At 53.2% G+C, this 21,264-nt stretch overlaps 1 protein-coding gene across 5 annotated transcripts in view; it reads left to right on the top strand.

The window, feature by feature from the left end:
- The window catches only part of DGKD (diacylglycerol kinase delta), a 123,124-nt gene that overhangs the window by 21,469 nt on the left and 80,391 nt on the right, over positions 1-21,264 (top strand). For 3 of the 5 annotated variants that reach the window (XM_078154630.1, XM_078154629.1, XM_078154627.1), the window contains exons 2-3: positions 3,733-3,843; positions 6,469-6,549. In XM_078154630.1, coding sequence (XP_078010756.1) covers positions 3,751-3,843; positions 6,469-6,549 — 174 coding nt within the window. In that variant the 5' untranslated portion in view covers positions 3,733-3,750. Of the gene's footprint in view, positions 1-1,535; positions 2,942-3,732; positions 3,844-6,468; positions 6,550-19,381; positions 19,759-21,264 lie in introns of those variants that run through there. The other 2 variants (XM_078154628.1, XM_078154632.1) reach the window with 2 other exon arrangements.

Genomic DNA, 21,264 nt, shown 5'->3' with positions numbered 1-21,264 from the left:
TGTCAGGCGCTGCCCAGCTTCCCATGCACTAGTGTGGCCTGTGGCTCCCCCCTTTTTAAGCAGGAGGACCCCTTTCTAATACAAAAGCGTTTCTTTCCTCCCCCACGATAGTTTATTATTTTCAATTGACTGAGAAGACAGAAGACAAAAACGACCAAGTGAATTCATGTTTGTAACTGAATTTACATTCTCTTAATCATGACATAAACATACATTTGGAAGATAACAACATGCGTGTGTAAGACACCATTTGCTGAATCTCTCTCCAGAGTCCGAAGGTTGGCAGCTGCCCTCCAGGGCATTCTGGCCACGCTTGGTGGACGTGGGGCCTTTGCCTTATGTGCACCTCACCCCCCACGCACATGTGTGTCGACGCCGTGGAGAAGCTGAAGGTCAGAACGCAGCCAGGCCGGGCCCTGCTGCCCAGGCCGGGCCAAGGAGCCTTTGGAGGGGCTTTGAAGGCCGTAGTCTGGACACACCGCCAGCTTCGGGGTTTTCCGGGTTCTACTTAGTGCATTCGTTCCCTGGGGGTCTTTGTTAAGAAATGGCCCAGGTTCCTCCTTCTAAATTAAGTATTTCCACTGACTCTAAAAAATCTAGGGGGTAGATTGAGAGAAACTTCAATTTGTCTATGAGAAGAGCGCTGCAGAAAACGGCTGGTTGTTATCTTCTCCCTGGCCTTTGCAGCCGAAACCGCCGGACGCTGCTCAGAGACCGGGACAGCTAAAAATAGAACAGCAGCTCTCTTTGGGCAGCCTTGGGGTGGGGCTCCCTCTCGTTCACTGTCTGGGGGGTGGGGGGGGGGTGGGGGAGCAAAGGGGTGGAAGAAGAGAAAAGGGAGGAGAGAAAGAGAGAGAAGGGGAGGGGGAGGGGGAGACAGAAGAAGGGGAGGAGAGAGAGGGGGAGGGGAGGAGGAGAGAGAGAAAGGGAGGGGAGGGAGAGAGAGAGGGAGGTGAGGGAGAGAGAAAGAGAGAGAGGGGAAGGAGAGAGAAAGGTAGGAGAGAGGAAAGAGAGAAGGGGAGGGGGAGAGAGAAAAAGGGAGGGGAGGGAGAGGTAAGGGGGGAAGAGAAAGAGAGGAAGGGAGGAAGGGAGAGAGAAGGGGAGGAAGGAAGAGAGGAGGGGAGGGAGAGAGAGAGAGGGAAAGGAGAGAGAAAGAGAGGTAGGAGAGAGGGGAAAGAGGGAGAGGGAGGGGGAGAGAGAAAAAGAGGGAGGGGAGGGAGAGGTAAGGGGGGAAGAGAAAGAGGGAGGGGAGGGAGGGAGAGAGGAGAAGGAAGAGGGAGAGGGGAGGGGAGGGAGAAGAAAGAGGAGAAAGAAAAGCAGAGGGGGAAAGGGGGGGGAGAGGGAGAGAGGGAGGGGAGGAGAGAGAGGGGGAGGGGAGGAAGAGAGCGAAAAAGAGGGAGGAGAGAGAGGGGAAGGAGAGAGAAAGAGGTAGAGAGGGGAAAGAGAGAAGGGGAGGGGGAGAGAGAAAAAGGGAGGGGAGGGAGAGGTAAGGGGGGGAAGAGAAAGAGAGGAAGGGGAGGAGAGAGAGGTGATTACTTTGGGTCAGTTTTTCAGTTGCTTTTCTTTTCTGTCTGAAATGTGTGTCTTGGAGACAGAGATGGGAGCAGGCTTCCTGCAGAGAGGTGTTTTCTTTCTATTGTTTTGGGGGAGGGCAGGAGGGTTTCTTTTTGTTGTTGTAAAAAACCTTTTGCTTTAAAGAAGGAGATGGGAGAGAGAGAGAGAGTCCACCAGATCAGAGGTGAGTGAGCCCTGCAGAATTCAGGAGGTGTAGCTAGGAGATGGGGCGTCCCGTGAGCGTGCAGGGAGCTCACCAGACTGATCTGGGAGGACGAGGAAGGAAGGTGGCCACGTGTGGCTCCTGATTGCGGGTTCCCACGACAGGACCAGCCGGCCTTTGCCCGGCCTGTGATCATCTAGGCCCGGCTCCCGGGATCTGAGCCCAGTGCTTCCTCTCTGACTCTCGGCCTCGCTTTTCTCTTTCTCTCCTTTGGCAGGACAGTGAGGGGTTCTCTTGGGCCTGCTGTCCAGAGGTTATTTCCCAGGCATGTTTCTTCCTTGCTCATTGGAGGCGCTCCCTCCAGCCTCTTGTTTCCTGGCCCTTGGGAAGGGCCTGGAAGAATGGCAGCCCAGGCTTGCAGGGGAAGGAGAGAATTCCTCATGCTCGTGGACATCCCCAGCCCCATCTTTTTCAGTCCCATCTGGAGCCCCAGGCCCACCCTCTGTCTTTTGAGGAGCGTAGATGCTCATTTGGGGCGTCTGGCAGCATCCCCAGTGAGAGGGCACCCAGCAGGATTAGGGGATGTTGCAGGCTCGGATCCAGAATGGGGGGAGCAATGCCAGTGTCTCCAGAACAGACAGTGGACCAAATGTTTTGCTTTGGTGGAAGAGCAGACAGAGCTAGGCCCGTTTGTGGGTCTGCAAGGAGGGGCCTGCTGGGGGCCGGAGAGGCGCCTGCAGCCTTCAGGGAGGGGGGGGTAATGCGGACTGCCCCACCCGTTCCTGCTGCAGATTAGCGACTGGAGAATGAAGGGGGTCCTGCGTGGAGCTGGTCCCTCCAGACAGCGAAGACCCTTTGAAAAGAAACATTTTCAAGTTAGTAGCAACAGCAAGGCAGACGTAATTAGAGCAATACAGGCTGCTTATTTAGCAGTGAGGAGGCATAGTAGAGAGAGCTCAGGGAGGCCTCAGTTCAAATCCTGCCTCAGATGCTTGCTAGCTGTATGACCCTGGGTAAGTCATTTAGCCAGCTTTAGCCTTAGTTTCCTCATCTGTAAAATGGGGATAAACGTATGCTTTGCAGGCCTTTGAGCCCTGTGGGAAAGCTCCGATCTCCAGCTCTTGGATGATGGTGGGTTGTTTTCCGGTTTTTTTCATGCCCAGGATGCCAGCTTCTCTGGGGTCGGTATGATGGGAGAGTGGCCCGTTCCTGCCCATTGCATGAGTAGGTTCTGGTCCTGGGGGAGTCCCTGGGTGGCTCTTTGAAACCTCTGGGGGCCCCAGGGCTCCTGGAGCACTGGCTCAGCCCTTCATTCCTGGGGGGATAGAAGCCCACTTAATGAGGTTCTGTAGGGGCTGGGGGTGGGGCTGCACTCCTTGGGCATGGTCCTCTGTCCATTTGTGGTGGTTGTGTTCAACCAGCTCCTGGTACTGGATACCTGGCCTTGTTGGGCCTGATGAGATTCACGAGATGAAGGAAGATTGTGGACAGGCCTAAGTGTGGCTCATCTCCCTGTATACCTAGCATGGGGAGGGCTGTCCGATCAGGTCTGGAGCAGTGGACGGAGCACAGCCCTGGGAAATGGCAGCCAGCCAGAGGAGGACCAAGCAGAGCTGGAAAACCCCAAATGCTGGCCGCTGGGGAAAGTTGCCGCCTCATTGGGCTGCCTGTGTGGGGTGGAGGGCAGCACGTATCCCTCAATGACCCACAGACAGACCCCTCAACTTGCCCTCAGGCCTTGGGCATCTGGGTGTGGGGTTCTCCGGCAGCCCTCGTTCCACCTGGTGCCCTGGCAGGGCTCTGGCAGCAGTACAGAGTCCGCCTGGGTTCTGCCTCCAGTGCCTCGGGTTCCTTCTGTCCTGACCCGATGCTGAACAAAGGGGAAGAGGGGCCGGGGTTCTCCTTGGAACCAAACGCTCCTTTTGCTTTGATATTCCTTCCAGCGGGGCTGTGGAGGGAAAGGGCTAACGGGGTCCTTGGCAACGGGTGTTTGTTTTTGGGTTTTCTGCTTCTAGACGATCATAAGAGAGGGGATGTTGATGAAGCAGACAAGTTCCTTCCAGCGCTGGAAGAGAAGGTACTTCAAACTTCGAGGACGCACTCTGTATTATGCAAAAACTGCCAAGGTGAGGAGACTGTGGGGCAGAGGGGGCATGTGACGGTGAGGCAGGGGTCTCTGGGCCCCTTCCCACCTTCCTGGTGGGGCAGAGTGGGCGTGTGACGGTGAGGCAGGGGTCTCTGGGCCCCTTCCCACCTTCCTGGTGGGGCAGAGTGGGCGTGTGACGGTGAGGCAGGGGTCTCTGGGCCCCTTCCCACCTTCCCGGTGGGGCAGAGTGGGCGTGTGACGGCGAGGCAGGGGGAGCCCCTCAGCCCTCCCTTGCAGGCAGATAGCATCCTTCCAGCAGAAAGGGCAGTGATTCCCAATGCAGGGCTTGAGTCATGATCTCAAGGTGGGGTTGCAAATTCATGTTATAAAATGGCTTGGTATTCATTTAAAATATTTTTAAATGTCACACTTTTTTTTTCAAGGAGAGAAGAGTATCACAGAATTGCTGAACAATAGGATATTTAGTATTTTTAAAAATGCTGAGGATCACCAACTTCTTATAGGTTTTTTCTTTCCTGAAACTTTCCCCCTAGCATTTGTGGTGCACTGGGCTTCTTGATTCTGGGCCATCAGCATTAATCATGGGGCTAAGAATTTCTGTGCCCTCCCAGCTGTCAGCCTCCCTTCTGTTGGCCGTGAGGCTCGTGGACTACAGTCTTCATCTCTGGGCAGGCAGTCTTTTCAGAAGGAGCCAGGCAGGCATCGGATTTACAAATGTTCATGTATAAATAATGACAGACCTTTGTGATGAATATCTCTTATCAGAGTGTGCCTCTGTGTGTGTGTGTGTGTGTGTGTGTGTGTGTGTGTGTGTGTGTGTGTGTGTGTGTGTGTGTGTGTGTGTACCCGTGGATGGGTGGGCAGGTACATTAGAAGGGGCTCTCTCTTTGCCCCAGGTTCCAGCAACTGCTTGGAATGGGAGAAGGAAGGCTTGTTCAGCCCCCTGGTCCCCCCTCCCTTGATGAGGGCCTTGGACCAGAGGAGGGAAGAAATGAGAAAAGCTGACCCAAGTCTTTGTCGACATTGAGCAAGGCTATTATAAGGGCCTTCATCCTGAGACACTCACTTCCTCTCCTGGGCCTCTGCCATATTTTATTTTCTGTCCTAATGATGTATGGCTGTGGTTTCTCTTGCAGACCAGACAGGGAGGTCTTTGGCCACAGGGACCTGTTCCCACGGGGCCTGCCTAGCCTGGCAGTGCAGGAAGTGCTGGTCACCTAGCGCCTGGCCTAGAGGCCACACCCAGACGGGGATGCCCACTGCCAGATACCTGACCCAATGTCCTCCTGCCTCTGCTCGAAGTCCCCAGGGAGGGGAGCTCATTCCCCTTTGAAATCGCTCTCCTCCTCAGGAAGCACCCTCCGCTTGCTCCTAGTTGCACCCTTGGGGCCCAGACAGAACAAATCTCCCTTTTCCAAGAGGCAGCCCTTCAGAGAGTTAAAATGGCCATCCTGTCCCCCTGAGCCTCCTCTTCTCCTGGCCAAAGGGGGCGCTCAGCATGCTGGCAGCAGGCTCTGGATGCTCTTCAGATAACAGTGGCAGCCATAGTGATAACCACAACCAGTGATGCTTGTGTGGTGCTTCATGGTCTGCAGGGTGTCTTCTGATGCACCTTGTCCAGAGTCGAGCTCCGGCTTCTGACAAAAGGACTTCGGCTCCCCGTCCTGCACCCTGCACCAGTGTAGTCTGTCAATGGCACACGTGTGAACCTCCGCCCTCTCGCATAACTCTGCGCCCCTTCTAGACTGGTGAATCCAAACTGAAGCCTTTCCTTTTGTCCCTGTCCAGTTCCATCTTATCAGATTCAAATATGTGTTCTGGCTGGCTGTTATGGTTCAGTTGGGCACCTTGTGATGCTTGACATTCTTTTTGCAAACTGACTTTCTACGTTTTCTTCTGTTGTGGGCTAAGTCACAGCACGAGTAGCAGTCCCAGGGCATATCACGATGGAGCCTTGTTTTTGATGGAAGCTGGTAGGGTGTTTTTGCCCCAGAGTGACTGGTGGAGATTTTTAAGGGAGAAGAACTGAAGGGAGTTTGAGGGTTACTGCTGTTTAATAATTGAACGGAAAAAGAGTTGGGCTGCAATGGGAAACCACTCTCCTCTTCACCTCCGTCTTCACAGGCTCGCTCGTCACTGAATTGAACGGAGGGACCTTTGGAACGCAGGGTCCATTTTACAGATCAGAATCTAAAATCCATATCATGAATTTAAAGTAGGAAGGGACCCTTGAGGTTATCTGGACCAGAGGGGCCAAACTCATGGCAGCGTATTGGGCCAGATTGAAATGTCATTGAGAAATGCTTAACAAAATAGCTAAAAATACAGTTCACCACAGAGAATGTTAATTTCTAAGTCAGCCTTTGTCTTTGAGTTTAATTGAGGCACATTTAGAAAATAGAAGAGAATTTCCTTGGTCACCACTGCTCTCAGCTGGCTCCCCAGTTTTCTCTACGACAAGCCTGGTAGCTCGTCCTTGTTTGGGTCAGCTGTTACTAGCCCCCGGGGAGGGAAGTGCCTCTGTGGTCCTAGGGCATTGCTGGGACCATTCTTGTAAGTTGTGTGCTTTTGATGAGAAGAGCGTAGGGGACACCTGGTATGTTGGGCGTCGGAACTCAGGATGTCCATCTCTTTTTCTTTCCAGTCGATCATTTTTGATGAAGTGGATCTAACTGACGCAAGCGTGGCCGAATCTAGTACCAAAAATGTCAACAACAGTTTCACGGTAAGCTTCCCTGTCCGCCTCCTCCCTTGTGTCTTCTGTCACCTCTGATCATACTTTGGAGTCACCTTGTCTTTTCTCAGCTCCGCTTTCTGGTGGAAGGATCAATGGTAAATTGTGGTGAATTCTCAAAATAAACCTATGGCTGCCAAGCTGTAAGGAGGCAATAGACTTTGACGGGAGGATGGAGGAGACCCGTTGACTATCAGACAGCAGGTGCCTCGGCTGCCGCTCTGAAGCTGGGCTGGTGTTTGTAGTCTGGTTGAGGCAGCGTGGCAGCAGTGGGCTCCCAGGACGAGGGCGCATGCCTTGCCTTGACCCCGCTAACCATTCCCCACCTCTTCTCTCCCAAGTCATCAGTTTGCTCTTTGCTTGATTGTTTCCCTGGAGTTCCTCCGCACTGATGAAATAATAAATGAAACTCCATTCTTCCTTTGATCTTCACAATGTCTTCTTTTGCTCTTGTTATGGAATTGCCGGTTCGTCAGTTGCCTTGTTTTTAAAAATGCGTGCAGGCTTGGTTTGTGAGTCCTTCTCCTTCTTAACCTGTGTTTAAAATAGGGAGAGAAATGCTCCCCAGAGAGCATGTCTCTGCTTGATTTTACTTTCTTTGACAATAATTATTTGTCATTCTTCTGACTTGGTTTTGGACCCACTCGCTTCTCTGCCTTTTGTTCGCATTTCCTTCCTTGGTGCGTTCATTCCTATGGCATTGTGCTCTACGAAGGATGTGTGGTGTTTTTCTCACCTTACTTTATTTGTGTTCTTTGTGCACCAGTGTGGTATCTTTGTAAAGGTAGCAGGTGATGCTGCAGAATACGCGTGGTCTTTGATGCTGATGTCGAGAGCTGTCCTGGGGCTCTCGGGTCTAGATCGTCCATCCCTCTGTTGGCCTCCTCTAGCCCTCTCCAGTTTCCTTGTTTTTCTTTCTTTTCTGTTGACTGGTTTCTGAAAGAGAAATGTAAAAATTGCCCTGGTCATTGCACTACTCTGTTTTTGCATTTCACTTTTCCAGTGCTCCACTCTGCTGTACAGACATAGTTAATACTGATAGGATTTCATCGTCTGTGGCGCCTTAGAGCATCGTGTGGTTTTCCTGTTGTCTCTCTTGACCTTATGGGTATTTATGGAAGCCTTCTCTGAAGTGATGATGGCAGCTCTTGGTTGTTTTTGTTTTTTTAAATTTGCCTGAAACGTGATCCTTTCTGGAAGGGACCTTAGAGGGTGTCTAGTCCAGTCGCTGCATTTCACAGGTGAAGAAATGAGGCTCAGAGAAGTTATGACAAGACTCAGGTCCCACAGGTTGTCGAGGGCAGAGGGGAGATTGGAATCCAAGTCCTCTGATTCTTCGTCTCCTGTTTCCCCCGATCCTGCATCCTCTCTTGGGTGGTGTGTTTCTCATACGCTGCACACTGTGGAGCTCTGTCCTCTGATCTGTTTCGCTTTTCGCTTCGGTTTTGTTGGCAAGTTTAGTCCGCATTCACAGTTGTAATTAAATCTGTTTCTCTCCATCAAATTCTGTTCTATTTTTTTGACGCGCCCCAGGTTCTCAGTTTGGTTTGCATTCAGCAGTCTGATTACAGGCCCCTCCCGGAGACAGCCTACTCCCTCCCTCCCTCAGCTGCACAGCCCAAGCCCAGATTCCTTGGTCCAACTTGTGTTAGTTGCTTTCTTTTTTAAAAATGCTTCCCTCATCCGTCACACAAAAGCATGTAGCTGCCTCTCCTCCTTCAGCCCCTTCCCATCATTTCACTTCTTTGTTTGAATGACCTTCATCAATGGCACTCCATTCTAAGAAATAATTCATTCCATTTTTTCTCTTTTTCCCTACTTTCCTGTTGTAGTGAACCCTGGTATCTAATCCCCTTTCTTGGGCTTTGCCCCCAAACATTCTCTCTTTGTTCTTTTAGTGTCTGACACATGTGATGAGATTTCTAAAAGACCATGTTTGTTTCCTCCTCTTCTCAGCCTAGATCAGAAGCATGGTTTGGACAACTGTCTTCCCCGCTTCTTTATTTTGAAATTAAATTTTATTCTTTTAATTGTTCAATATTTATTTTTTTTCTCTCTCCCACTACTAAAGAAAAAGGAAAAAAAACCCTTGTAACAAGTAAGTATGATTTAGAAAAACACATCCTCGCGTTGGCCGTGTCCCGGCATGTGCTGCGGGCTCGCTGCCTGTCTGTCAGGATGTGGGGAGCGCTCTCCGCCTGTCCTCTGGAGTCAGAGTCGATCATTGTGCTGGTCAGGATTCTGAAGGCTCTCCAGGTTGTTTCTCTTGACTGCAGGGTTATTGTAGAAGTAATTCTCCTGGTTCTGCTCACTCTGCTCCGCATCCATCTATGCCGATCTCCCCAGATTCCTCTGAAGCCGTCCTTTCTGTCTTTTCTTAGAGTCCAGTCCTATTCTGTTCCACTCGTATTCCATAACTTGTTCCCGTGTTCTCCAGTTGATGGCTGGGCCAGTTGGCAGCTCCACCGACAACGTAGCCATGTGCCTGTCTTCCCCAGGCCCTCCAGGATCGGTCATTTTCCAGTTTTGTCTAGTTGTGTAGTAGAGCCCCAGAGCAGCCTGTAATTGCGACTTTCTAATTACCAGTGATTTGGGGCACATGGCCCCTGTCACTCAGAATCTTCCACAAATGGCTTGTTCATGTTATTTGACCAGTTGCCGATTATTCACCCCCTTTTGGTGCAGAAGTCATTTGTTTACACAGGGAGAGAAGGAGAGTGTCTGGTTAGTGGAGGGGAAGGATGCTGGCTCAGTAATCAAAGAACCCAGCTGCGTTCCACAAGCCACTCAGGATCCCAGCCTCCCAGCTGAAAAATCAGGGTCTGCCTTTCTCTTCTGCTTCCTTAAAGCCTCTAGAATAATTCCTGATGGTAGATTTTTCCCATTAGTGTTTTCTCTGGTTTTCTCTTAATAGCCATCAGACAAAGGGAGATCTCTCTCTCTCTCTCTCTCTCTCTCTCTCTCTCTCTCTCTCTCGCTCTCTCGCTCTCGCTCTCGCTCTCTCTCGCTCTCGCTCTCACTCTATCTCTATTGTTTTTATTTAATTTTTAAATTAATGGACATTTATTTTCTCTTCCATTCCCCACTTCCCTCCCCCTCGAGTTTGAAAGAAAACAAAACTTCCTTGTTGATGAATCTCACATAGACTGAAGTCCAGGTGCCCTTCTCCAGGTCCCCATTACTCTGCTGACAGATGCTACTACAGTTTTACACATACGGCACAGGGGAGCCAGAAATGTGGCTGGGCACACAGGAAGACATCCAATTGAACATTTCCTGACTGTGGCCTTGGAGCTGCTGGGGCTGCTGCCCATATGGCCGGCGCACCGTGGGATTTGGGGCCGATTACAGGAGCAGTAGGTTTGGGAGGCGGACAGTTCTGTTTGACTGCGTGCCAGAAGAATCCTAGCAAGGCTTTGGAGAGCAAAATTTGTGTTTAATTTCAGAGTTTTTTGTTTCATTTGCATTTGGAGTTTATGGGGCATAGTTTTTTTTAAAAAAGGACATGGCCTTTTTAAAAAAAATTTTTTTATTAATTTATTTTGATTTATCAACAATCACTTCCATATGCTTTTGAGTTGAAAATTTTTCTCCCCCTTCCTCACCCCGCTCTCCCCAAGATGGCGCACAATCTGATATAGGCTTTACATTTACATTCCTATTAAACATATTTTCACATTAGTGAAGTTGTAAGTAAAAACTAAAACCAATAGGAGGAACCATCAGAAAGAGGAAACAAAACTCAACAGAAGGTAAAAATAAGTGATAGCGATTCGACTTCCATAGTTCTTTCTTTGGATGTGGACAGCATTTTCCATCCTGAGGCCTCTGGAGATGTCTTAGATCCTTGTAATGCTGAGAAGGGTTCAGTTTAACAATATTAGTCATCGCATAACGTGGCTGTTATTGTGTACAAAGTCCTCTTGGTTCTGCTCACTTCACTCAGCATCAGACCATTCAAGTCTTTCCAGGTTTTTCTGAAGTCAGCCTGTTCATCATTTCTTATAGAACAATAGTATTCCATTACATTCATATACCACAACTTGCTCAGCCATTCCCCAATTGATGGGCATCCTCTCATTTCCAATTCTTTGCCACCAAAAAAGAGCTGCTATGAATATTTTTGTACATGTGGGTCCTTTTCCCATTTGTTTGATCTCTTTGGGATATAGCCCTGAAGTGCTATTGCTGGATCAAAGGGTATGCACATTTTTGTAGCCCTTTGGGCATAGTTCCAAATTGTTCTCCAAAATGGTTGGATCATTTCACAACTCCACCAACAATGTATTAGTGTTCCAATTTTCCCACATCTCTCCAACATTTATCATTTTCCTGTTTTGTCATGTTGGCCAATCTGATAGGTGTGATGTGGTACCTCAGAGTTGTTTTGATTTGCATTTCTCTAATCAATAATGATTTAGAGCATTTTTTCATATGACTATAGATGGCTTTAATTTCTTCATCTGAGAACTGTCTGTTCATATCCTTTGACCATTTATCAATTGGGGAATGGCTTGTGTTCTTATAAATTTGTCTTAATTCTCTATATATTTTAGAAATGAGGCCTTTATCAGAGAGACTGGTTATAAAAATTCTTTCCCAATTTTCTACCTTCCTTCTAATCTTAGTTGCATTGGCTTTGTTTGTGCAAAAACTTTTCAATTTAATGTAATCAAATTATCCATTTTGCTTTTCATAATGTTCTCTATCTCCTGTTTGGTCATGAATTCTTCTGTTCTCCATAGATCTGATAGGTAAACTATTCCTTGTTCTCCCAGTTTACTTATGGTATCAGCCTTTATATCTAAGTCCTGAACCCATTTTGACTTTATTTTGGTATATGGTGTGAGATTTGGGTCTATGCCTAGTTTCTGCCATACTCTTTTCCAGTTTTCCCAGCAGTTTTTTTCAAAGAGTGGGTTCTTATCCCAGAAGCTGGGGTCTTTGGGTTTATCACATAATAGATTACTATAGTCATTGACTACTGCGAAGGACGTGGCCTTTTAAGATGCTGTGTGAACGCACTTCCATCAGGGAGGCAGATTTCATCATGCTGAGTACCAGGGCTGGTGATGTCATCATCATCTAAGCCCTCCCCTCCTGGAGCCACTCTCCACCTTCCGGCCCCCCCGGTGCTTGCCCGCCTGTCATCCCTCCCGCCTCCTTTCAGACCCTTCCACGGTGGCACCTCTGCACACGTGCTGGAGCCTCCTCTCTGTCCTGTGCACCACTCCGTGGCCCTCTGTGGGATGCTCAGTTTTGGTGCTCTAGCAGCAGTGGGATTTTGTATTCCCTGACATTCGACAAGGGGCCTTCCTTTTCGTGGGAAGCTTAGCGTCAAAGGTGCTCTGAGGTTTCCCTAATCCAAACACAAAGGGATAGAAACGTAGGACATAATGCCTGCCCCTGAGGTGCTGGTGTCCTTGGCATTGGCAGGGACAGGCAGACAACACGTACGTGTGAGAGTGGCCGGGCTCTTTGGAGAAGGAGAGAGAGCCCCTGACAAAAAAGGGGGTCAGGGGTCATTTCCCTTGGGAGTTGGCTTGTGATCAGAGCCTTATCTCACCTGCGAGCAAGCGTGAGAAAGAGTATTTGGGGGGCCTCGCTCTTTCCCTGTGGGTGGCAGCCTGAGCTAGGCATGGTCCCAGAAGGAATGAAGAAACCCCCAAGAATGATGTGAGGCTCCCTCTGGGGGCTCCAGCCCAGCAAAGGCAAGAAGTGAGCAGGCCCGAGGCGACAGTTCAGGGGGCAGCAAGTGCTGTGCTGGGTCTGCTGTCAGAGGTTCACTGCTTTGCAGAGGTGCCTGCAGTGGTGGAGGAAAACAGTGGGAGCCCTGAGAATAGTAGTGATGTTGAGGCTGGGCCCCTGGGCCTCGGCTCTGCGCCATCCCCTGTCGGCCTCCAATGTTTGGTGGGAAGGGACAGTGGTGTCACCGGAGCATCGTCTCCACGCCTCGCCCTGCTGGGTCCTCCCCCCCAGGATCCAGTCACCCCTCTGCAGGCAGCTTCTGGATGGGCCAGACATGAGGCCCCGCGTGCAGCACAGATGCAGCACGTCAAAGACACTGCTCTTGTTCCCCCCGACTCCGTCCTCTTCCAAAGCCACACATTGCCGTCCTTTGGTCCCTGGGCATGCCTGCCTTTGCCCCCAGGCTGGCAAAGTGCTTTACCAATATTCTCTCGCTCGAGGTGCCCAGCGGCCCTGTGAAGAGATGCCACTCTTGTCCCTGTGTCCTGAGGCCAAGAGAGCTGGCATCTGAGCAGGATTCGAAGTCAGGCCTTCCTGACGCCAGCCAAGCGCCATCTCCGCTACGCGGAGCAGCCCGCAGCCACAGGGTTCACTTCCCTTAATTCATTTTGTGCGTGCGCCGGGGCGCACAGGCTTAGATTTCCGCCCTGTCTTCACAGTGCTTGGCACAGTCGGGGCTTAATAAATGTGTGCCGATGGATTGGTTTGTGGCTTCGTCTTAAAGCCTTTGCTCTTTTGTTGACTGGAATGTCTGATTTTAAAGGAATCTCATACTCTCCTCCGTGTTCTTGCTCACCTCCCATCCGTGTGTTGCTTCAGACCAAACTTTGGGGAGGCCTGGCAGCCGCCGTTGGGTGTCCGTCCGTCTGTCCATCTGCCCTCCGCTGGCGGAGGCTCAGCCTCCAGGGTCTGAATGGGAAGTTGCCCTGGGGTTGGGGGGATCCATGGATGGGACATATGTTCAGGAAGCAGACAAATGGCGAGGGCTGGGCCTGCTGTAGACAGACGGCGGCCGCTGCTGGTGAGCGCTCCTGACGTTTCTGGTGCCATCTTAAACTGCCACAGCCGTGGGATGTCTGCTGCTTGTGGCCTTGAGTTTGTTTTCCCCTTCCCTTCACGAAGTGCTGTGTAGTACCTGTGAGACGGCATTCTGGCGGCCTGAAAGGAGGGGGCACGAGCTGCTCGTGGGGCCGAGGAGGAGTGCTGAGGTCAGCTAGGTGGCCCCGGCCTTGCGGTCAGTCCTGTCAGCCCCAGCTTCGTACTGACTGCTCTGATTTTCTGAAGGGGATACGGGGCTCTGTCTTGGCTTGTCAAGTGACCGCCAGATGCATCGGCCCCCATTTCATCATCATCACCAAGCCTGCCGCGGAGGAAACAGGAGAGGGCGACGGTGCGTTTGGATTTGGGGGCAGCCACGTCACCTGGAGACTCAGGGAGCCCCTCAGTCAGGCATAGAAGCCTGGTCTGCTCTGATGAATGCGTCGTTAATGTGTTACACCTCCTTCCTCAACCAGCTTAAAAAATACTGTTTGTCATATGGGGGAGAAAAGAAGAGGGAAAACTAGCAGAATTGACCAACACACTGACAAAGTCTGAAACCGTGCGTGGTGGGGAGCCCCTGTGAACTTCTGACCTCTGAGAGGGCAGGGCTGGGGCCTCTTCTCGGGCCCTGGCCATCCTTTATAATCCGCACCACTTGTTTCTGGGCTGGCTGTTCTTTCCATTTACATTGTTGGAGTTGTGTTGAGCCAAGAGAATCATCCAGCCAGGAGGCTGGAGTCCCGAGGTCAGAGTAGTGGTGGGAGGGAGGTATAAGAAGACTGGAGAGGTGGGAGCGGGCTTCGAAGGCCAAGCAGATGCCTTTGTCTTGGCTCCCGGAGGCCGTCAGGAGCTGTGCGCTTTATTGAATAGGGGGTGACATGGCAGACCGGTTAGGACAGTCGCTGAGCAGCCCCGTCCCCACCTGTCCCTGACCAGGAGAGGGCCCTTTGCCCCACACCCAACAGGCCATCCTGTCTCTGCTCCACTGCCCACCTGCAGGTGGCCACCTTACCACCTTGCCATCCGAGGCCTCATCCTGCCCAGAGCGGCTCCTCACACCAGGCGTGTCTTTGTCTCCTGGAACGGACGAGACAGGAACTTGTGTCTGTGGCGGCCCTGGCTCCTCCAGCTGTCAGACATCTCAGCACTCCTCGAGCAAGGCACCCGGGGTTTTTGTCAGGGGTCAGAATAGGAAAGAGGGTGGGAGGAAGACCCCAGAACGCTTCTAAAAGGAAGGCCAGGCTGGGGAAGGGGAAGTTGCTGGGCACAGTAGACGTCATAGAGAAGGGGGGTAAGCGGGAGGAAGGAGATCCGTGTGGTGAGGTTGAGAGAAAGGGGGTCCAGTGGAGACCCCGATTCTGCTGTCAGGTGGCGGTGGTTTCAGTCGTGTGTGTCCGGCCCTTCGTGACCCCATGTGGGCCTTCTCGACAGAGATACTGGAGTGGTTTGCCACTTTCTTCTCCAGCCCCTTTGACAGATGAGGAAACTGAGGCAAAGAGGGTAAAGTGACTTGTACACAGTCACCCAGCTAGTGTCTGAGGCTGGATTTGAACTTGTGAAGATGATTCTTCCTGACTCCAGGCCTGGCACTGTGTCCACTGTGCCACAAGCTGCCCCGGAATCAGATCCTACCTTTGACCCTACCTATGTGACTGCATGTAAGTCCTATAATCTCTCTGGGTCTCAGTTTCCTCTTCTGTAAAATGGGGGATGTTGATCGTTTAAATTTGATCCACCTCCCTGTCTCTGACCTTACTGGGCTGGGGTGAGGGGAGCTTGAAACCTTTCACCCCGTCTTGCTGTGACTTCTCTGAAAACGTGCCCAGGACGGTGGGAGCCATCCTCCTGCAGTCCCCGTCCTGACACACAGGACTCACTGCTTCTCATTGTCGCATCCTCTTTGACCAAGGCCTGAATGTGGAGAGCCAGAGACAGTCTGAAGGAGGGACGGTGAGGGGGGGTTCTCAAGCTCCCTGTGTGTATTTACGGAAGGACCTAGGGCAGCTTGAGAGGGAGCCAGGCTCAGAGTTTGGGGGAGCAGAAGAAGGATTTCCGTTCTGAATTGTCAGGTGAGGCTGAGCTGGCAGAGACCCTGGGCTTGCAGCAGCTGCCTGGGGCTGGGGGCCTGGCCGGGGCTTCTCCCTCTAATCTCCCCGCTCCTCAGGCTGGGGGCTTTGTCGGAGAGGGTGCAGACAGCCGGCCCTGAGCGCAGAGCCCTCTCTGGAGCCTTGCATCACACCCACAGTCACCCCTCTTCAGGAGGGGCTAGCAGAGCCGCAGCCAGTGTGGCCGGGGGTGCTGTCCTGAAGAGGAGTTACCAAATGACGGGGAAGATCCTGGGAAGAGTAGAGGAGGATGTTTGCCTGCCGTCTCCCAGGAGTTAGAGAGAAACACCCTTCCTCCTTCCTAGGGGTGTACAAAGTCCCTGCCTTCAAATCTCGCCTCTGAGGCTTCTTAAATGGGTGATCTGGGGCAAGGGCCGGGCCCTTACCTGGATGAACTGGTGAGCGGAGGTGGGGCCATGCCTCCCGGGAGGCCCCCCCCACCTCCCTGGGGGCCCCCCAACCTCTCTGCCCCTATACCTCCCTGAGGCCCCACACCTCCCTGAGGCGCCCCCTCACTTCCCTGGAGCCCCAAACCTTCCTGGGGGCTTCCTAACCTCCCTAAGGCCCTCCTCACCTCTGGGGCTCCTGGACCTCCTTGGGGGCCCCCCAACCTCTCTGCCCCTACACCTCTCTGAGGCCGCACACCTCCCTGGAGCCCTAAACCTCCCTGAGGCGCCCCCTCACTTCCCTGGAGCCCCAAACCTCCCTGGGGGCTTCCTAACCTCCCTAAGGCCTCTTCACCTCTGGGGCTCTCGGACCTCTTTGGGGGCCCCTCAGCCTCCCTGCCCCCGCACCTCCCTGGAGCCCTAAACCTCCCTGAGGCCCCCGCACCTCCTTGGGGCCATCCCCTCCCCACCCTGCCCCTCCCTGCCCCACCCCCACCTCTCTTCCAGCCCTGATCTAGAAGTCTTTGGGTTCATACTTTACAACCACATGAATCATTTGGTACTTTGCTACTTTTTACTGTTGAATTGAAATTCTTTTTTTAAATATCATTGTCACTTCCCCCTCCCCCATGGAACCATCCCTTGTAACAAGCAGGTGGCAAAACCGGCTCACTGACTGTCAGTGAGTGCAGGACCCTCCACGGTCTTCCTAGCGCTGTAGCTGTGTGGGGGGAGGGGGAGGGGACCCTCGTGACCTCGGTGCTCTTAACTGAAACCTTTCCTTCCTGCTTACAGTGTTCATTGTTCACACATTTTGTCCCAGGTTCTTGGTGTTTGCCATTTCTTCTGGTGGACGAACATTGACATTCATTGGGTTGAGGCCCGGGTGGCAGCGTCCACTTCCTCTTCAGCCCTGGGCTGTCATGGCAGCGTCGCTCTGTCTCTTTGCCCACACGGGCCCTGCACCTTCGCTCATGGCTTCCTGTGGGCACGGCTGGCTTTTGGTGGAATTCTGAGCTGTTTTCCAGAATCGCTGGCCCACTGCCCATTGACATCCATGATGCGTTCTGTGCCTCTTTCTCCCAGCCATGCAGCATTCGTCATTTCTTGTTGTTTGGTGTGTAGTCAAAGCTCAGCTGTTCCAGTTGGCATTTCCCTAATTCTCTGTTGACGTGTTGTGTGGTCTCTGAAGAACCAACAAGGAGGATTAGGGCAGAGCCCACTGGCGGCGGGCACACTATGGCATCTAGCCTGGAGCATGTGGGGAGAAGAGGAGTAAAGATGGTGCCGTGGAAGAGGGAGAGGAGATGGGCTGGGCGTGCGGCAAGGGTGGTCTGGGGGTGGTCGCCCACCTGCCTTCTCCCCCAGCCAGGCAGCCCTGCTTCAGACCCTACGGACTGGGCTTGGACCCTGGCGTTATCTGCCTCTCCTGTTTCTCCTCTTCCCTTTGTGCATTGTCTTCCCACAGTAGAATGTAAGCTCTCTGAGGCAAGGACTGTCTGCATACTGCTTGGATTTGTATCCCCAGCAAGCAGTCAGTGCTGGGTGCTTCCCGGACACTGGGCGCCTGGGCGCCTTCCTCCACTGACACCCGAAATACCAGGAGAGAGTGAGGAAAGTCTCTGACACACGCTGGTGGAGGCAAGGGCGAGAGGCCTGGGTGGACACCGTGGGCGCCGTCCAGAGGCACACTGAATGTTTTCTCCCTCACTGTTAGTAACTGGTGGCCTTCTCTGCCCCCGTGAGAAGATGAGAAACCTTTGCCACCAAACAAAAGGCCCCAGAGTTCCCATCGCCTCGGCCAAGCAGAGAGAGGCAGCGGAGGCCCAGGTGACTGCTCCTTCTTGGTAGCAGCCCTGGAGGCCTCCAGCTGAGGCCAGGTGACTGTCGGGCCCTGCTGGTGGTAGGCTGCTGCTGGCAGTCTGCGTCTGAAGCGGGAGAGACCAAAGCCTCGGAGAACTCGTTAGGCCCTGGGCTGTGCCCATGCACAGAGTGAGCCAGAGAAGAGGCTCGAGGTTGTGGGGCGGGGGACCCAGGGCATGAAGCCAGAGGCCCAGAAGGGGCCACCCGGCTGACATTGGGTCACAGCTCGCTTTTGAACATTGCCCCTCCAGCATGGTTGAGGTCAATTTTGAGAGTCTCCGGATGAACCGTGGATAAGGGTGGCTGTGGGGGGCCCGTCTTCCTCCCCAGATGCGCAGTTTGTAGCAGCCTTCCCATCTGACAGCTCGAGGACACAAGGCCTGACCTCCTGGAGAACCGCTCGGGACGAGAATTCAGCTTGCAGCCTTCCAGCTGTTTGTAATAGAAAAGTGTCTGTGGAAGTAATCTGGGCCTCCATTTGTCTCTGGCTTCACTGAATGATCTTTACTCAGATTTCAACATCAGTTTCCCTGCCCGGCTTGTTTTGGGTGCCAGGATTCCATACAAGGCTTCTCATCTGTCCCTTTGGGCTCTCTAAAGACAGAGAGAACAACAGAGCCTGCCCATTTGGGACCACTGGGATCAAGCCCTGGGGGCACCCTTGGAAGTCTGGAGGCTTCTTGTGCTGCTGGCACCCGCTGAGAGTCCTGTGTCACTGCCCAGTGTGAGCTCAAGGAAGGCTGGACAGGGGACTTGTGGGCAAACCCTTCTGAGCTAGGAGTGCCTCCCGGCCCGACACAGACAGGAAGCCCCATGTTGTTGCAGCCGGCACCCACCTCCGGGAGAAGGGAGACGGTCTGGCGGTCAGCAGAGGAATGTGGCTGCCCTGAGCGATCCAGGCGTGCCACCCAGACTTCACAGTCCAAGCCTCTCTCTTTTGGGGGAGCCGGCTCTTGGTGTGGGAGGGCAGCTAGGAGCCAGAGCAGCCGAGTGCTGCTGGCCGCTTGCGCTGTTACAGAGGTCACCCATATTGCCGGGCAGAGGCCGCCAGGGTTAAAAGGCACAGCCAGACTCCCCCAGAGCTTTCTCTTGCTCTGCTAAACTGGCAGGTGAGTGACGGGCCAGGGCTCCTTACCTGTAGCTACAAATGTGCTGGGTTCTTCCCAAGGTCTCCTCAACTGGGGTTCCAGTCTTGTCCCATCCAAGTCTACGTGTTGATCTCCTGTCCTTGGGGTCCTGGTGAGGAGAAGAGGAGCTGTGAAACAGTTAAGGAAGAGTGTGTCTCTTCTCCATCTTCTCCTGTGGGAGAAAAAAGGCCCCTTGGGGGACTGACTGACTGCCCAACTCCCAGGGCTTTGGCTTTTCTTTCTTTAAAAACAATCTTTCTTCCGACTCTAAGCATCAAATAAAGTGAGCGTTTGCACCCGCCCTCCTGATGCAGCCACAGATGCCCTGTGTGCCCTCGCTCTTCTTTTGGCATCTACACTACCTTGCAGGTGGCACTTTGAGAGCTGCCAGGCCTGTCTCTGCCCTCCCTTCTGGCCGGTGTGTCGATGCTTCCTCCTTGCGGGAGGCCAGAGGGTGCTGCCTCCCCTCAGTTTAGAAAAAAGGACATGTGCCCCTTGGGAGTGGTCACGGCGGGCAGCGTGGCAGGCTGGAGAAGGGCTGGTGCCTCCTGTTTCTCCAAAGCTGTGACAGAGCCCCGTTGGCAGGAGTCCAGGCCGTGGCCCTCGGGGCGGAGGCAGCCACTCGCCAGACCTGGGTCTGGGCTCCCTTGGCATGTTCGCTAGAGAAGCATGTGATACTTTTTATTGGGAGGACGAATACGGACACTTTTGTTACCGAGTCCTTTCAGGAAGTAGAGTTCAGTCCTTGAGCCTGGGGACAGCTGGGAATGTGTCCAGAGAGGGCTGGTGAGAATTCTGTGTTCTTGGTAGCCCGTGGGGCCCTGCTCTGGCCGGGGGGAGGAAGCCAGATCTCAAGAGAGAAGGGCAGAGTGTCAGGACTCTGCAGAGTCTGTCTTTGCATGCAGGGGCTCCTGGCTGCAGGATCGGAGGGTAAGCTTCCTGGAGGCAGGGAGGGGGGAGGAGTCACCTCGTGGCCCCGGGGCAAACACTGCCTCCCTATCCCTTGACTGTGCAGCTGGAGCTGCCTTCCCCATGTCCCAGGCGGCACAGTCTGTGTTTCAGGTTGGATTGAGCTGGATTGGCCTATGTGTCCCCAGGGGTGTCCCGAGCACAGTGAGGTCATCACTGTAAAGCCTGGCACATAGTAGGTGCCGTAGAATCCTTTGGTCACACTGTCCTTCAGAGGGCTTTGCATTGCTCTGCCAGAAGGGGAGATGTTGCCCCCTTCCCTGCTGCCCTTTGGTGAATGGATGTCATGCCCAAGTACTGTGTGTGGGTGCAGGGGGTCTCTGCCCCGGGAGAAGCTTCTTACAGAGCTCGCCTGGCTGCCAGAATGTGAAATCAGCATCCCCAGCTCTCCCTGCTGGCGTCCAAGCTCACCCAAGTACTTTGCACAGTGAGCCCTCGGTAAATACAGCCCTGGGCCAGTGTACACAGTGTCTTTAAAAACAATCCTTTTCCTGCTGAGAATTCCAGGACTTTAAACCGGCCTTTTGTCACAACTGGTTCAGTTCACCTTTGCACACACCTGGGGTGGAGGAGGAGAGGAAGGAGCCAGGATCAGCCTCCTTGCTGTCCCTGGGACTTGGAGGCGCGATCTGGAGGCTGGAGAAGGAACGTGCTTCGCCGTGGTCCGTCCTAGATTCTACGCCCACGCCAGCTGAGCCCCCTCTGCTCAGGAAGCAGTGGGTAGCTTTGGTAACCATAGTACCCTGTTAGCAGATACATCTGGATGGGGGCCACCCTGGGGCAGCCAGGGGCTCTCCAAGCTGGGATCTGGGCCGGAGAAACCCAGATGGGGGGCATGAGCAGAGGCCGAGCCCTGCCCCTCCAGACCTCGGGCAGGACTGGGCCCAGATGGAATTGAGGATTCCCTTGGCAAGGTCGGGTTTACAAGAGTCTCACCCCATATTTCCCTTGCCTGCCTTCATTGAGAGGGCGGGAAATGGGAGGAGAGGGCAAAGGTCACCGTTCTTTCCTGTAATTCCTATAGGGTCAGTCAGCTCATTACCCGCACAGCCTTCAGGGAGCCCTGCTGGAGGCCACAGTGGCTACAAAGTATGGCTCCCGGGGCCACTTTCTCCCTTCCACGACCCCTCCACCTTTAGAGGGTACAGCTTTGGAAGGTGGCCTACACGTGCCTGTAGAATGCTCCCATTTCACAGATGGAACCACTGGGGCTCAGAATGGCCTGCCCCAGATCAGGGGGTGAATGACTGAGCTGGGGTTGAGGGCCTGGCATGCGGAGCTTTGCTCTTGGAGCATCCTTTATGCAGATCCGGAAACAGAGATGAGGAAACTGAGGCACAAGGGATAAGTGGCAGAGCTGGGATTTGAACCCAAGTCCTTTGGCTCCAGATGCAGCTCCCCCTCAGGCTGATGTATCCTGGTGGGGGGGGGTGATATGCCTTGGGTGGACCCGTGGGTGGGTTCAGG

This window comes from Phascolarctos cinereus, unplaced genomic scaffold, assembly GCF_003287225.1.
Source record: "Phascolarctos cinereus isolate Bilbo 61053 unplaced genomic scaffold, phaCin_HiC Scaffold_5;HRSCAF=322, whole genome shotgun sequence".
Taxonomy (NCBI): Eukaryota; Metazoa; Chordata; class Mammalia; order Diprotodontia; family Phascolarctidae; genus Phascolarctos; species Phascolarctos cinereus.
The sequence above is the reverse complement of the archived record's forward strand: the minus strand, read 5'-3'. Positions and strand labels throughout refer to the sequence as shown.